We start from the raw sequence: 12,030 nt of genomic DNA, 5'->3' as shown, positions 1-12,030 counted from the left end.
CCGCCCTGGAGTCTCAGGGGTCCTCGCCCCATCCCGGTCCAGGCCGTTTGTGTATCTTTGTAAACTGGCAAGCGCTGTAACTTCCTTCCCTGAATTAAATGCAGGGCCCAATAAACATTTCGTGGCGGGGGTACACCTAGGGGTCGCTTCAGTCTTTCATGATTACAGGGACCGCCGGGTTCGGCTCGTGAGCGGCTCCCTGCAGTGGAGGCACCACCCGGGCGCTTGACAGAATCCCCGCCCCAGCCCAGCCCTGCTGGATCAGAGTGGACATTTTACGGACCCCAGGAGGTCCCTACGGTCAAAGTCTGAGAAGCCCTACTCTGGGGCGCATCTGCTTTCAACATTCATTGAGAGTCATCGTCGTGCTTAAAAGCAGTCAGGTTTGGAATTCTGAGGAATTACTTAACCTGAGCCTGTTTGCAGAAAAAAAAAAAAAAAAAAAAAGCGGGATAGTAATGGTACCTAATTCTAGGGTTGCTGGAAGGGTTAAATGTGACATTCAAAGAAGGCACCCAGCACTGCATGGCGAGCACTCAATAAGTGTTAGTCCTTCATCAACAAATGCGTTGAGCACCCAGTGGGTGCTATACCCTGTGCTGGGGTGGAGATAAATCAGACTTCTGCAGCCCTTCCTGGAGCAGATGCCAGCCCACCATAAGCCACTCAGCATTTCCTGAACTCCCACTAAGTACAAAAGATAGTCTCTGTACTGGAGGAAAGCCGCCCTCCCCTACTGCCATGAAAAACTGGCAGTTTCCTTCCTGCAAAAGGGCAAATTTGGCCTTGAATTCAGGAACCCCACATCCTGAGCCCAGTCCTGCCACCAACTTGGTTCTTGAGTAACGTTGCTGCTGCTGTGGTCTTCAGTTTCCTCATTTGCAAAAGGAATTGGATCCGATTATCATTAGGGTCAACTTTCTCCTCCCCCAAAACTTGTGGTCTTGCACCTTCAGGGGAGCTATTGCAGTGGAGACTACTTAGCTGATAGCCCAAGATGTGTAACCAAGGCTGGAATTTCTGTATCCCTCACCCCACCCCGTGCCTGCCCACCCCTCCCGGTGCACCACTTCTTTCCTTCTGGTGTTGGCTGGCAGCATCTGCATTCTAAGCAGGGGGGAAAGCTTTCGAGTTCTTTGACCTTCATCTTGACTTGAGCCGAGGTTAGCATTAAAAACACAAGCCCAGAGGCAGCCAGCCATGCTCTGCTGCTCCTACTCCCTTCCCGGGACCTGTCCCTGATGTCATAACTGGGTAACTATGACAGCTTGTCATGGGGACAGCTAGGCACCTCACAGAGGAGTCTGGGTACCTCATTTCTGAAGTGAGACTAGGAAGAGAAGATGAACAATTCCCTGGATTATCTGGCCTACCCTGTTATCGTCTCTAATCACAGGCAAAGCACAACCTTCAGAAAGAAACTGGACTTTGGCCACTACGTATCTCACAAGAATAGAATACAAATAGGTATGTGGGCAGTTTGGGCTGGACACTGCTATTAGGGATTTTGGAATGGTACCCCATAAAGAGATCAACAGTAAACCAGACCAGGTCACAGCTTTGGGATGATATGGCCTTATCTGCTGAGTTTGGGGAAGAGGGCATTAGCACCAATAACAAAATGTATCTTCCACCAGGGAGTTCACTGGATGGAAATACTCTTTTAAACTCCTTAAAGCCGAAGTACGTTAGAAAGGGGATAAGACTTCAGAAGCCAATAGACAGGCTAATAATATTGGAAAAAGATTGGAAGAGAGGCTCTTTCATTGGATTAGAAGGACATTTATCTCTGTAAATTTTATTTTCACTATTCTTTTGTTTCTGCTCAAAATTCTCCAGAGATGTTCATTTGATAAATCAAACCAAACTTCTTGAGTCGCATTAAGGTCCTAATTCGAAATTGTTCATTAGTCAAGGACATTGTCTAGTGCTGGTTTTCTGAGGCCGCTACTGGAATTCCTGTGATGTAACATTGTTCCCTTTTATCCCCCTTCTCTAGCGAAGCCTACTGTTGATACCAAACCTCCAGTGGTGCACACAAATCACATTTTAAAATTGAGCAAACTACAGGTATTTGTTCTTGCTGCTTGCAGATGTGCAGATGTATTTTATTGACTTCCAGTCTGTTTCCTAAAGAGGTTCAATTTCCCAGAGCCTTCTAAATACCCATCTACTCAAAGATTTGTTAATACTCCTCCTCCCCACACGTCACCCCCAGTCTTTTTTTTTCCCCCTGATACGGAGTCTCGCTCTGTTGCCTAGGCTGGAGTGCACAATCTCGGCTCACTGCAACCTCCGCCTCCCAGATTCAAGCAATTCTCCTGCCTCAGCCTCCGGAGTAGCTGGGATTACAGGCATGCGGCACCATGCCCAGCTAATTTTTCATATTTTTAGTAGAGACAGGGGTTCACCGTGTTGGCCAGGATGGTCTTAGTCTCATTACCTCGCGCCTGCCTCGGCCTCCCAAAGTGCTGGGATTACAGGCGTGAGCCACCGCTCCCGGCCGCCCAGTCTTTTAAGTTCTGCTTCCAGTCTCCACTGTGGCCCTCAATGCACCCCTTTCCCACGATCTCAGAGGAGGGGAACACTAAGTCATTGTGTGTTGGGGCAGTGCACTGATGGTGTCACCATGGTGAGGTGTGGTTTCTTACCAGGGTGAACAAAAGAAAATCAACAAAATCGAGTATGAAAACAAGCAACTGTGTCAGAAAATCGCAAATGCCCATCGCGGCCCTGCCAAAGTGGATTGCTGGAATGAATATTTTTCCAAGAGGTAATGTTCTTTGTCTTCATTTCAGTTTTGAAAAGTCAAAATTGACTTTCCTCTTGGGTTTTAGTGTGAGGTTTTCCCAAGTCAGAGAAGTACTTAAGGGAAGTTATCTTGAGGGAGAGCCAAACAGACCATGTTACACAGAATGAAAACTTTAAAAATGGGGACCTTTCTCTAGCATTAAGGAGCTTTTATTTCATCTAAGAGACTTTTCAGAGTCCTATTCAGTGTGTCACAAGAATGCACTGTGCACTTTTATAAAATGGTGGCCATGTGTCTTAGTCCATTATAGGGTGCTATAGCAAATTGCTATAAACTGGTGGCTTATAAACAACAAAAATTTCTCATAGTTCTAGAGGCAAGGAAGTCCAAAGATCAAGGTGCCAGTAAATTCGGCATCTGATGAGGGCCTGCTTCATAGACAACCATCTTTTCACTGTAACCTCACGGGGCAGAAGGAAAAAGGGGGTTCTCTCAGGCTTCTTTCATAAGGACACTAATTCCATTAGGGTGACCTAATCAGCTCTCAAAGGCCCACCCCCTAATACCATCACCTTCATGGTTAGGATTTGAACATAAGAATTTTGGGGGACACAGGCATCCGTTCCATAGCACCATGGCTGGGGCTATGATGTGACATTCTTAAAATCAGTTCCAGAAATCTTTCCTGAGCAACTACTATGTGCTAGGTACCAGGAATAATAAAGATGAAATGAGATGTATATTTCCTTACCTCAAAGAACTCAAGGTCTTGTAGGGGAGATATTTATGGAAATAATGACAATGCAGTGTGATTAGGGATACAAAAGAAGCGCATGCAAGAGAAAGAATTTGCTGGGGGGGAGGAGATGGTCAAGATGCCATTCTATATCCTGGTATATTCTGGTATAAGTTGAAAGCTGAGAGGAGTGAGGTGACCCAAAACTTGTCACCAGCCATTTGTGATTTATCCACAGGGAGACCTTCCCCCAACCAGAAGTTCTCAATCCTGGTTTTACATTATAATCCTTGGGGAATTTTAAGAAAATGCCAGTGTGCACGGTTCACCTCAGATCAATGAAGTAGAATCTTCTCATGGGCAACAGGGTTGAGGACCACTGATATAAACCTGCGAATGCGGTGCATGTTTCCCGGAGTGCAGTGCAGACCAACAGGCTGTCCCAGGGGCCTGTGGGCTCAGCAGGACAGTTTACTCCCTGCACTTAGACAGTCTGGCATTTATGATCTCATGACTTCATCTCCCCCACTCGTCAAGATGAGCATTTCCTTCTTCACCCATTTCGGGGTTTTGTGTTTTTCAGCTTAAACAGAGAAACAAGGAACCGTGAGCTAGTGAGAATCACCATGGAAAACCAGGGCATTCTGAAGAGGCTTGTTGATCGCAAACCCCACTATGACCGCAGGGCATCTGAGATAGACTGGCAGGCACGTGGGCACTCATGTTATACTCCCAGACACACACAGAGTTTGTCGGTGTTCAGCCTAGAGAGAGTCTCAGAAAAATCCCTAAACAGCTAGAGTCAGATCACATGAAATGTAACAATTGTTAAAAGAAAAACCATCCAAAGCAAACAAAGCTAACAGGGACAAACCATCAAACAAACCCCTAAAACAGCTTGGTAGCAAAGCTATTATGTGTCAGTTTCATAACATAACAATTATGTGTCAGTTTCAGAAAAATAATCTAGTAGCCTCTTCCCTCACCCCTTAATTCATTAAGAAAGGCTGAATGTACAGGGATGAAGGGTATAAGATTCAGTCAGTATGCGGTTGGTTTGCTTCATTTAGGAATGACCCTTAAAAAGGCCAGGGGAGGGGAAACCATCTGTGGTGTTTTAAAAAACCTCCACTTACCGACTTTGGTCTTTAAATCTTTTCTAAGTCATCCCTGGGATTTAGAACTTCAGTAATAGCACCAATGCCCTGGCATTGACATAAACCAATTTTTTTCCTTCAAGAATTCAAGGCGCTATATCAGAAATACCACGAGATATCTTCTCTCCCAAAATGAATAGGTATGTCTCTCTTACTATCAAACACTGTGACCACAGCTGATACCAAAGCCCTGAGAACCCCATAAATGGTGAATGAGGGGCCCAGTTAAGGAGACGGATTTTGCTCTTCTCATATAATATTGACTAGTCTTCCATTCGGGAAACTTGGGGCTCTCTGACTTTATTTCTTCTCTCCATACAAGGAGGAAATGACATTGTCTTTTGTCATCATCTTTGAGGCTTTGTGGGAGTCTGAGGGGAAGTGATTTGTTCCAATAAGACATAAACGGGAAGACCTGTGGTTTTAAAGTTGTGCCAAAGTTACATTCCAGGTCTCTGTCAGTATTCAAAAGTACCAGCATGTTGTCATTTTGTATTATTTAACATTATTAGTAATGACTAAGTGGTTTCCCCCACCCAAGGGAGAAAGATAAATGGACACTCAGGCGTTCCAAAGAATAGTTCTGTATAATTGATGTGTCTCCTTCTCTCTTCTCCACTGAATACAAGGTTACTCACCATGGAAAAGATACAAGAGAAGGCCCTAGGATTTCTTGGCTGCTTAGGATCTCAAGACACTCCTGACTGGCTGAATGCTCCATCTTCAGATGCTTCAATAAAGCTTGGAACATAAAATGCGTAAGTTACATTTAGGGGACCCAAAGGCTTTATGTTCTCATTCCAAAATGGGGCAGGCAGAAGGAAAGATGCAATGAGCATTTTTATTTGGGGCTATGAAAAGAAGTTTTAACGAGAGAGAGAGAGAGAAATCTGAGAGAACTCTTTAAAACATACACCATCATCACCATCCCGTGGAAGAAGAAAAGCTGGGGTGAGATCATCCAGCCACAAGTATAGCACTGTCAAAATGGAAAACAAAATCACATGACAACATCAAGGTTCAGAAAACACAAGGAACAAATGCCATTAGTTCCTCTGTGAATACACACGATCGGAAAAGAATGCCTCATTGAAGTTTCCATGGACTCTGTTCATTTATAGGGAGCAGCAGCAGTGAAAATGTCTCAAAACATATGGTGAGACAATGTTGCAGGCCTGCTATGATTGGTCATGCTAGTTTTCAGCCCAACTATATTAGTCAGCATTTGCCAAAGAGACAGACTTAATAGGAGAGAGAGAGAGAGAGTGAGAGAGATAGAGAGTGAGAGAGAGAGAGAGTGAGAGAGAGAGAGAGGAGAGGATTTATTTGGGGAATTGGCTCACAAGATCATGGAAGCTAAAGAAGTCCCACCACAGGCCGTCTGCAAGCTGGAGACCCTGGTGGAGCAGGGGAGACAACCCCCAAAGTGGGGCTTAGCCTGCGAGTGTTCTTGGCTTCACCCAGGAAAGAATTTAAGGGTGAGCCAGTGGTAGGGTAGAAGAAGACAGTTTTATTGAAGCAGCAGTGTTACAGCTCCATGACTGCTCCTGCAGAACAGGGCTACCCCAAAGGCAGAGAGTTTTGCAGTCATAGTTATACGTACTTTTAATTACATGTAGATTAAGGGGCGGTTTGTGCAGAAATTCTAGGGAAGGAGTAGTAATTTTTTTTTTTTTTTTTTGAGATGAAATCTCACTCTGTCGCCCAGGCTGGAGTGCAGATGGCGTGATCTCAGCTCACTGCAACCTCCGCCTCCTGGGTTCAAGCGATTCTCCTGCCTCAGCCTCCCAAGTAGCTGAGACTACAGGCACTCGCCACCACACCCAGCTAATTTTTGTATTTTTAGTAGAGACGAGGTTTCACCATCTTGGCCAGGCTGGTCTTGAACTCCTGACCTCGTGATCCGCGCGCCTCGGCCTCTCAAAGTGCTGGGATTACAGGCGTGAGCCACCATGTCCGGCCTATAGGAAAGGGTAGTAATTTTTGGGTCCTTGGGTCATTGCCCTGGAAAGGGGTGGTAACTCCTAGGTGTTGCTACGGTAATGGTAAACTGACATGGCACACTAGTGGGAGTGTCTTATGGAAAGCTGCTTCCACCCCTTTCCTGTTTTAGCTAGTCCTCAATTGGATCCTGTGTCCAAGCCCCGCCTCTGGAGTCAAGGCCTGCCTCCCACCTCACTGGGATGCTGGTAGCATGGCTTGGTCCAAGCCCAAAAACCTCAGAACCAAGAAGAAGGTGGTGTAACTCTCAGTTTGAGGCCAAAGGCTGAGAACCCACTAGGGGGGACAAGGGTGCTGGTGTGAGTCTTGGAGTACAAAGGCCAAGGAGCCTAGAGTTGTTGTCCCAGGACAGGAGAGGAAGAGTGTATTCCAGTTCCAGCAGATAGATTGACATATTCGCCTCTTGTCTGTTTTTGTTCTTTCTGAATCCACAGCAAGTTGGATGATGCCTCTCCACATTGAGAGTGGATCTTCCCACATAGTTCACTCAGACTTACATGCTAATCTCCCCTGGAAACACTCACAGACACACCCAAAAATAATGCTTTACCAGGTTTCTATTCAGTCAAGTTGGCACCTTAAATTAACCATCGCACTGACTTTTTAAACTTTCTATTTTGAAATAATGAAAATTCACAGGTAGTTGCACATAAAGGAACAGGGAGGCCTCCTGCACCCTTCACCCAGTCTCCACCAATGTTAGCATCTTGTGTAACTGGAGTACAATATCAAAACTAGGAAACTGACATTGGCATGATGCATGGAACCTATGCAGGTTTCATCAGTTATACATGCACTCATTTTTGTACCTATATGTATAGCTCTATGCGGTTTTTGCCACATGTATAGCTTTGTGTAACCACAACCACATTCGAGATACTTAAAACCACTATTATCAAAAGACACTGTTATTGCCACCCTTTTAGCCACAGTCACCTCAGACCCTCAAGCCTAACTCTTGGCAATCACAATCTGTTTTCCGCCTCTCTGTTAGTTCATGGTATTACGTAAATGGCGTCATGCAATGTATGTTCATCCTTTTGAGATTGGCTTTTTTCACTCAGGATAATTTCCTTGATGTTCATCCAAGTTGTGTGTGCCTTTTTATTGCTGAGTAGTATTCCATGGTATGGACATGCTACAATATATTTAACCATACATCCATCAAAGGACATTGGGGTAGTTTCTAGTTTTTCAAACATTATTATTATTATTATTATTATTATTATTATTATTATTATTTTGAGATGGAGTCTCATTCTGTTGCCCAGGCTGGAGTGCAGTGGCACGATCTTGGCTCACTGCAACCTCCACCTCTGGGGTTCAAGCGATTCTCCTGCCTCAGCCTCCTGAGTAGCTGGGATTACAAGCATGCATCACCAGGCCCGGCTAATTTTTATATTTTTAGTAGAGACAGGGTTTCACCATGTTGACCCGGCTGGTCTCAAATTCCTGACCTCAGGTGATCCACCTGCCTCGGCCTCCCAAAGTGCTGGGATTACAGGCATGAGCCACCACACCTGGCCTGATTTTTTAAATAGCAAATTTTGAAAGTTATTTACATATTATAGGAATAAGTCCTTTGCCTGCTATGCACCTTGCATGTATTTTTCTCCCAGTCCATAATTTGTCTTTTCATCCTCAGGGTCTCTGACAGAGCAAAATATTTTTATTTTGATGACATCCAATATATCAATGATGAAACTGTTCTATATCTTGACTCTATCAATGTCAATATCCTTGTTGTGATACTGTACCATATAGTTTTGCACTATGCTACCACTGGGGGAATCTGGTAAGGAGTTTACAGGATCTCTCTCTGTATTATTTCCTACATGCATGTGAATCTACAATTATCTCAAAATAAAAAGCTTAAAAAAAACAACATGCCTAAATACAAATTCATTATTAACTGGTTCCAGTTAATCTCAGTTTGAGGAACAACCATTCTTCTAGACACTCAGGTTAAAAACCTGAGGTCATCTTTTACTTCATTCCTTCTCTTTCCTCCTATCCCCCTCCCTACATATCTTTTTTTGGTTTTTTGTTTGTTTGTTTGTTTAAAGACAGAGTCACTCTCTTGCCCAGGCTATGGTCTATGGAGGTGATCTTAAAGCTACAAGTCTTATGTCTCAATCTCTGTATGAGCTACTGCCATATTTCAGGCACTTGTGATTTGCAACTTGCATTACTAATGCAAAAATACGCCCATATCACTTTCTAGCTTAATGGCTTCCGTGATTTGCCATTCTTGCATAATGGGCTGGAGCTTTATATAGAGCATACAAGGCTTTTCATGATCCAGTCCATGAACTGCTCAGGTTATATTAGTTATAGTTTCAAATGTTTGGAGATTTTCCAGTTATCTTTCTGTTATTAATTTTTAATTTGATCCCATTATGTCCAGAGAATATCATTTCAATTCTTTTAAATTTGTTAAGGTTTTTTTAAATCAAGGTGAATATTTTATGGACATTTGAAAAGAATGTGTATTGCACTGTTATTGGGCAAAGTGTTCTATAAATATGTTAGGTCCCGTTGGTTGATGGTGTTCAGTTCTTCTACATCCTGATGATTTTCTCTCTAGTAGTTCTATCAGTTGCTAAGGGTGGGGTGTTGAAATCCCCAACTGTAATTGTGGATTTGTCTATTTCTCTTTTTAACTCTGTTTTTGCTTCATATATTTTGAAGCTCTGGTGTTTGACACATACACATTAAAGATTGCTATATATTTTTGGTGGATTGATTTATTGATTTTTTTTTTTTTTTTTTTTTTTTTGAGACAGGGTCTCACTCTGTCACCCAGGCTGGAGTGCAGCACACTGCTGAGTGTGATCTCAGTTCACTGCAACTTCCACCTCCTAGGCTCAAGCAATCCTCCCACCTCAGTCTCCCAAGTGGCTGGGACTATAGGCACGCACCACTGTGCCCAGCTAATTTTTGCATTTTTTTAAGTAGAGATGGGGTTTCATCATATTGCCCAGGCTGGTCTCGAATTCCTGGGCTCAAGCGATCCGCCCACGTTGGCCTCCCAAAGTACTGAGATTACAGAAGTGAGATCTCTTTATTATTATATAATGTCCCTCTTTGTCCCTAGTAATTTTCTTTCTCTGAACTTACTTTATCTGATATTAACATACTCGGTACTGCTTTCTTAAAATTAGTGTTTGCATGATGTATTACCTTTTATCCTTTCACTTTCAGCCTACCTGTCTCATTATGTTTGAAGGAACATATACTTGCAGACAGCAGATACAGACAGTCTCTGACTTACAATGGTTTGACTTAAATGATTTTTTTTTTTTTTTGAGACGGAGTCTCGCTCTGTCGCCCAGGCTGGAGTGCAGTGGCGCAATCTCGGCTCACTGCAAGCTCCGCCTCCCGGGTTCACGACATTCTCCTGCCTCAGCCTCCCGAGTAGCTGGGACTATAGGCGCCCGCCACCATGCCCAGCTAATTTTTTGTAGTTTTAGTAGAGACGGGGTTTCACCATGTTAGCCAGGATGGTCTCGATCTCCTGACCTCGTGATCTGCCCACCTCGGCCTCCCAAAGTGCTGGGATTAGAGGCGTGAGTCACCGCGCCCGGCATGATTTTTTTTTTTTTAACCTTATGATGGTTCAAAAGCAATATACATTCAGTAGAAATCATACTTTAAGTACCCATACAACCACTTCTATTGTTCACTTTCAGTACCGTATTCAACAGATAACATGACATATTCAATACTTTATCATAAAATAGGCTTTATGTTAGGTAATTTTGCCCAACTATAGGCTAAAGTAAGTGTTCTGAGCACATTTAAGTTAGGCCTGGCTAAGCTATAATGTTTGACAGGTTAGATGTATTAAATGTATTTTTGACTTTGAATGTTTTTCAACTTACCATGGATTTATTGGGAACATAACCTCATCATAAGTCAAGAAGCATCTGTACTTCTATTTTTATGTATTGTGTTGTTTCTTTCTTTCCCTCCCTCCTTCTTCCCTTCCCTTCTCTCCTCCTCCTCTTCCCCCTCCCATCCCCTCCTCTCCCCTCCCCTCCCCTTCCCTTCCCTTCCTTCTACCTTCTTTCCCTTTCTTAGGTCCCAGCCTCCTTCTGTTAATTTATTTCTGTATGGAGAGCTTCCTTTAGCCATTCTTTAAGGGTAGGTCTCAACAAACTGTTTCTCTTCATCTGAGAATGTCTTCATTTTTCCCTTTATTCCTGAAGGCCAATTTCACCTGATAACAGGATTCAAGGTTGACGGTTTTGTTTTCAGCACTTGATAAGTGTTGGACCACTTCTAGATGGCCCCCATCATTTCTTTTACAGGTAGTGCAAAAATACAGTTTGAATTAGCATTCCTTCCTGGTTGTTTCTCCCTGTTTTAAAGATTTCTTTTTTCTTAATCTCCAGTTTTTAGAAGGTTAATTATGATGTGTCAGTATGGCTTTGGACTGTTTTCTCTATTTGGAGCTCAATCAACTTCTTGAATCTGTAGGTGTTTGTCTTCCACCGGATTTGGGAAGTTTTCAGCCATTATTTCTCTGAATACGTTTTAGTCTCACACTTTCTCCTCTCTTGCAAAGACTCTGATGATACAAATGTCAGTAGCTCTATCACAGGATCCTTAGGGTGTCACTTCACCAGCCAGAAACCTCTGTGGCTAGTGGCACCTTCTGCCTGAGTATTGCTTGTGCCCGCTGGGCTTGTTCTGCCCACTCAGCCCAGCAGGCTGCACTCAGCTCACACTACAGGCCCAGATCCCACACCTGCCAGGGGTGAGCCAGGCATGGAGTGGCGAGGCGTGTGTGGGCAAGTGAGCGCAGGGTCTGGCCACTATGCACAGCCAGGCATGCTGGCTGCTGTGGTGGGGTGGGGAGCTCAGGTGCTGGCACAGGTGCCAGCTCCATGCAAGGCTGTGGCTGGACCAGATGTACTGCACACGGCTTCCACTGCAGGTATCCACGTCTGGATGAGGGGAACGCAGTGGCACCCAGAAGCTTGGAGACGCCAGAAATCGCAGAGCCCCAAAGAGGGTGTCACAGCCCTAGCTCAGGGAGTTGCAGCTCTTCTCTCCTTCTTGTCACCCACAACATGGAGAGTGGGGGTGGCGGCAGGGGGGTGTTTCAGCCCTATTTGTGTTACGGCTCTTTTAGCCCTGCCATTTGAAGAGGAGGAAAAAGTGATTCTATACCGTCTTGTTCTGAAACCATAAGCCTGGCGTTTAAAGGAAGTAGTGGTTGGTGACTGTATTCAAAGGGCAGGAAAAATGGAGTAAGACACTGGTCAGTGGCTGGGCGCGGTGGCCCATACCTGTAATCCCAGCACTTTGGGAGGCCAAGGCAGGTGGATTGCTTGAGGTCAGGAGTTCAAGACCTGCCTGACCAATATGGTGAAACC

The 12,030-nt window shown here is 44.3% G+C and overlaps 1 protein-coding gene across 2 annotated transcripts; it reads left to right on the top strand.

Moving 5' to 3' along the window:
* The first annotated feature begins 19 nt into the window (after positions 1 to 19).
* Positions 20 to 10,610, top strand: CFAP97D1 (CFAP97 domain containing 1). 2 transcript variants are annotated; one of them, XM_014342005.6, is made up of 5 exons: positions 20 to 1,467; positions 2,000 to 2,070; positions 2,655 to 2,773; positions 4,729 to 4,785; positions 5,275 to 10,610. In XM_014342005.6, the coding sequence occupies exons 1-5, from the start codon at positions 1,344 to 1,346 to the stop codon at positions 5,396 to 5,398; spliced, it is 495 nt and encodes a 164-aa protein (XP_014197491.1). In that variant the 5' UTR covers positions 20 to 1,343; the 3' UTR covers positions 5,399 to 10,610. The 2 variants fall into 2 exon arrangements, with proteins under 2 accessions (XP_014197491.1, XP_003828222.1); XM_003828174.5 differs by lacking the exon at positions 5,275 to 10,610 and adding an exon at positions 4,072 to 4,195.
* The last annotated feature ends 1,420 nt before the right edge of the window (positions 10,611 to 12,030 follow it).

The sequence above is a fragment of the Pan paniscus genome, chromosome 19 (genome assembly GCF_029289425.2).
Source record: "Pan paniscus chromosome 19, NHGRI_mPanPan1-v2.0_pri, whole genome shotgun sequence".
NCBI lineage: Eukaryota > Metazoa > Chordata > Mammalia > Primates > Hominidae > Pan > Pan paniscus.
The sequence above is the reverse complement of the archived record's forward strand: the minus strand, read 5'-3'. Positions and strand labels throughout refer to the sequence as shown.